The following is a 5,485-nucleotide window of genomic DNA, read 5'->3' as shown; positions in this document are numbered from 1 at the left end:
GAAATTGTAGATTTAATTCTTTTTATTTGAAAAGTTTCATCCTTTGTAAAGCTTATCCGAACTATTTAATAGTTTCCTGTTTCCATGAAATCGATATTTCATCCACAGGTAAAAAAATAAAAGAAAGTAAATCTCGTTCTCACAAGCATTTATAAAAAAAAAAGCGACGAAAAAGATACAAATTCCCGCAGTTTCTTATAGTGTGAGTTTATGAACCGGTCCTCAAGCCAGATTTTTCAGTAACTTCCATTTCTCAAAGAATAAAAAGGACCCTAATTTGTCGGGAAAAAAATAATTGTTCCGGATATAAATGGGCCATGTATTTGAATGTTTGACAACGAGGAAATTTTATGTAAAAAGGTGCAAATAAAGTGTAGATCACCTGAACGTCTTATTTTGATTTTTTTCTTCACTTAATTTCTATCATGAAATAAATATTGTTGAAAAGGGCGGATCCAAGAAATTTCCAACAAGAACAGTATTCAAGCACAAAAGTCCAGTATACAATACAAATTTGGAGCAGAGCAAACATGTTCCCCTAAAACATCAGGAGTTGGATCAAGTGCCAAGAAGGGATAAGCTCCTTGCCATGATGGGGAAATACCGGGGAAAAACCGTCGACAGTCCAGTGTGTATATGAATTATGGCCTCACAAATAGTATCTAAAACATAGTAAAACAGAGAAATAGGGGAAAGTTTCCACATATATTTTTATCGACTGAAAAGCAGAGGGACATATACACCGAGATCTATCACGCTGCCAAACACAGGGTTAACTTGGTATCTATCCACTACGTCTTCTAACTTTGAAACTTCAAGATGTATAAGATTATATATCTATCGACGGTTTTTTCCCGGTATTTCCCCATCATGTCTATAAAGCTTGGTTGTTAGATTACCATCAAGTGAAGTATCCAAATATGAAATATATGTTTTAGACTCTGTCGTTTCTTTTATCTTAAGTTCACCGGGATATATTATACCGACATGAGAATGGAAGTAACCATCGTTAATTGACAATGCGTCGTCGATATATCTAAATGTTGATTAGACCAGATTCTCACTGTGTGATACGAGTGACGTCATAATACTACATATCAACTCAATTCATATCACGCAGGTATGCCAGCAGCATGCAAAAAAAAAAAACCCGCATATCAAACTCGAGGAAACGTTTGAAAAATGTTTAAAATGATTATGTTTTTTTTTCAATATATTTATAATTTATACCTTACTATAAATTATGACTTAATTTATCTAAGAAAATTAAAATTGGCGACATTGATTTTTGAAAATTAGATCACACACACGTTCTAAATATTCGTAAATAACTATGATAACAGGTATTTTCATTAAATGTTAGAAAGAATACTTAATGCTGAAATTCATATCATTTACAATTACAGCCCTTGGGATTTCAACTCTCGGGCTGATATGACATCATATGAATTCCAGAATACAATATTATCTATATATTCTTCTTGTATCACCAGGTAAAATTCTTTGTTAATATATCAGGGTTATGACATTGAGACCCTGAACATTACCTTAAATCTGCTTTTCCTTGATAGCTCATTATGTGCATATATCCCCTTTATCCTTGAAATTATATTCTCCTTTTTTTGCATTCACCGTGATGTATCCCATTTGCTTTCCTTAACCTCTTTTCTCCATTATTCTGTGTACAATATTACATATGTGTGTTTTCTTAAATTTGTCTCCTGCAAGCTGTATGCAGTATGCTATTGAATATTTATCAAGTTTTTTTTATATTGTTTCTGGCATATGACCATTTATATTTATAAGAACAGATGTTTGAACATTTCAAGATTAAATAAGAAATAATGTATTGATCGAGGACTTCCAATCTGTTCAAAGCTTGTTTTCACTGTCAGCTTAGCCTTACACAAACATAGACAATAGACAAAGTCGAAAACTAGTATGAAAGTAGGAAATTTGGACAAAAGTGATTATTAGCAATTACTTAAACTTTTAAAAATGTATAAAAAGTTTAATTTTTTCCAATAGGACGTGAAAGATATGCTATCTATTTGACCTATGCTGAACCTAACTGTGGCATAATTTTTGATAAATAATAAACGTAAATTCACCGAGGTCTGCATTCTTCAAAGGTACTCACAGTAAAATATTCCAACATTTATATTGATCGCCAAGACCATCTTGCTTTAGAGATATTAGCATGAATTTGTTTTATGAAACACAAAAGAATGAAGAGTTAAGTGTTGTTTAATACATCATTAAACATTAAATAAAAAAAATAAGTAATATTCATATTGAAGGACAATGGAATTGAGTTATGCATGTATAAATGAATACAAGAAATTACATCACATCTACACACATTTGATATTAGGATAACCCATTAAAGCCTCAAGGCTATTTCCAATGTGACTCTAAAACATACATTGGCAAGTGTTAATTAAACACTAATTTAAATTGAAGTATAATATATAATATCAATGATTTGCAATTTTTACTCAGTGTTACATATTCAGCTCTTATGGTTTCAAATAATAATAATAGCATAGGAAAGAGTTCAATTATGTTCTTAAATTGAAGCCCAGTAAAAGTGTTCGTCCTTTTAATACCATATGAAAATAAAATTGATATAATTATATGCTTATTATATTATTTCATATACTCGTTCTTTCAGTTTTGATTTTATTTTAATCATTGAGGCTACAAGGAAATAAACAGCTTTATCAGATTTATTTGTATTATATAGAGAATATGAGGTTCGTTAACGAAATTAAAAGGGCTGAGCAAGTTTCATGTTTATGCTATATACTTTGCTATACATTTGTTATAAACATCATCTACTTGGTATATTAATGTACATGTTTCTAGTAAAAATGATTTTTATTATCTGGCACTTTGTCCTTCCTCTCAATGTGTCTGTAAACATTTACTCTACCATCAAGTGACCCAACCCAGAGAAGGTGAGATTTTTTATCATAACATAGACTCCAAGGTTCATGTATATTTTGTTGTTTTGTGAGGGGTAACATTGACAAAAAGTGACCATCCTTGTCAATCATATGTACTGCGCGAGTGTAACCATCACATACAAGGATGTGTGACAGTGCGTCCGTGCAGATTCCTAGTGGGTCTAGACCTGATTTGGATGGAGGACCAGTGTACGAGAAACGATATTTCCCTCCAACCTCTGTCACAACTACACCATTATTGAAGTCAGACACAACTATATCTCCATTGTTGTTCTCTGTAATGTATTTAGGATAACTATAAATGTCCTGACCTCTGCTGTTTTGTTGTATCGTCTGTATATGTTGACCAATGCTAGTATAACGGGTTACGTTAATTGTCTTTGTATCGATATTCCACATTACAGCCAGTAGATCTCCACACGAAGGGCAAGAATAGATACAGCGTGGTCTCCATGGTTCATTTGTTGACTTTATCAGTTTAACCTTTCGTCTGTTATTCTCACATAATTTGCTAATGTTATATTCTTTGTCTATATAAATAAGATTGCCTCCGATGTCGACTGTGTATACTCCCCATCCGCTACATCTATCTGTCAATTGATGCAATGTATCTCCTACGGTGTTTATTAATAATAGATTGTTATACAGATAATCACTTATCCAGACCTGGTCTGGTGTTACACAGGAAATGTGACTGACAGTAGTAATACCTGTCAATGAGACAGATCTTTGTAACACGGGGGAAGACATCAGTTTCAAAAGGCATTCATTTCCCACTTGTCTTTTTGTTGTCTCTACAATGTGGACTTCGCATAGCAATCTTAGTATATCCTTCGTGTGTATTTCACCAGTAAGGGTAAGCAGGGTGTCTTGTATACGAAATGGAGTGACTTTTATAATGGGGACATTGTTTTTCTTTAGGAATGAGAGGAATTCTACCGGTCTATATTGGGACTGTTCAAGTCTGTGTTTATAGAATTCAATGCTGGGAAGATATTTCTTCATATTTTTTATTAGTTGTTTATGTCTAAAAATCAATGACCTTTTATGCATGGTTTTCACATCATAATTCAGAGTATCAATAATATCCTTTATTCTGCTGGCTTTTGCAAACATTTTTGATTTTGTTTTGGATATTTTTTTGTGACATATATTGAGATCGGTTTTTATTTCTGCCAGAAGAAAAAAGTTGTTAAAGGGAATTTTACTTCTGATGTTATGAATGACTTCTCTGTGTTGTTGACGCTTCGTTATATAAACCCTTTTAATATCCAGTATTTCGTGGTTTTTGTGAATTGAACATTGATAACAGATGGGAAGTTCACATGAGTGACAATATTTTTTATATGTTCTGTCTTGATGTGTCACACATACTTCTTGTTTTAGCACGTATTTATATTTCTCACGGTAAATCACAACATCATGGATTTTGGTATCTATATCAGTAAGATGTCTCTCTTTACACTGTAGACACAAATCACGATTACACGTGTTACAGTGGAATTCTGTGTCCCCCCGACATTGAGGACACTGCCGTACCTTACATGTACTTGCTGTGCTCCTTTCACAGTAGCGGGTTCTATAGAACACTAATTTGTGATATTTATTAGCTGAGTATGTAGCATGTTCTTGCTTACACTGTAGACAAAGGTCGTGTTTACAAGTGATACAGTAAAACTCAGTATCACTATGACATTTAGAACACTGCCGTATTTTACACTGAGTGTTAATTCCGAGAGTGTTTCTGTTGTAGAGGGAAGTTAGCATCCGCTAAAATTAATCACATTTCACATTACTGATATAAATTAAATTAGACAGAATACCATAAATAAAATTAAAAATATTTTATGACTTGATTTCATATTGAAAAAAATCTTACCTTAATATATTGCATATAAGACCATACGCATAAGGCAAATGTTAACATTGCTACAAAGAAGGGAAATTAGTAATGAAACAGAAGATATTGATTTCAATTTAACCAGTTTCTTAAAATTATGAAAAACAAGTTTAAATTTAAAAGTGCGGTAAAATAGCAGCTTTACCAGAAGAACAATGCCAATATTTTTCCGATTAGAAATGAATTTGATACCACACACACACACACACATTCACACACACACACACCCTCACACCCTCTCTCTCTCTCTCACACACACACACACACACCCTCTCTCTCTCTCTCACACACAAACCCTCTCACACACCCTCCGTCACACACACACACTCTTTCTCTCTCTCTCAGCTATATTTACATGAAAAAACTAAATTTAATTGATTTTCTAAGTGGATAATTTTCTTTAAAAATAATAAATAATATTTTATTCGATGAAATATACATACCTCTAAAGCATTGATTAAGATCCAAATATAGGACGAGTACCTCATAAAATATTTCCGTACTCGAGATATCTGAATTTGAGAATAAAACCTTAACAACGCGCACTTTACATCGAATTGTCGTCAATGATTATTTCATAAGATTTAAGGATGTCTCATATTTTAAAAGAGATCAT

At 32.6% G+C, this 5,485-nt stretch overlaps 1 protein-coding gene across 1 annotated transcript; it reads right to left on the bottom strand.

Annotated features, from left to right (window-relative positions):
• Positions 1-2,864: 2,864 nt before the first annotated feature.
• On the bottom strand, positions 2,865-3,974 carry LOC134271457 (uncharacterized). The gene has a single exon (XM_062753651.1). The coding sequence runs from the start codon at positions 3,972-3,974 to the stop codon at positions 2,865-2,867; it is 1,110 nt and encodes a 369-aa protein (XP_062609635.1).
• Positions 3,975-5,485: the final 1,511 nt, after the last annotated feature.

This window comes from Saccostrea cucullata, unplaced genomic scaffold (genome assembly GCF_032062105.1).
Source record: "Saccostrea cucullata isolate Sc308-1 unplaced genomic scaffold, CSIRO_AGI_Scuc_v1 ctg1375, whole genome shotgun sequence".
Classification (NCBI taxonomy): domain Eukaryota; kingdom Metazoa; phylum Mollusca; class Bivalvia; order Ostreida; family Ostreidae; genus Saccostrea; species Saccostrea cuccullata.
This window is presented reverse-complemented; position numbering and strand designations above follow the sequence as displayed.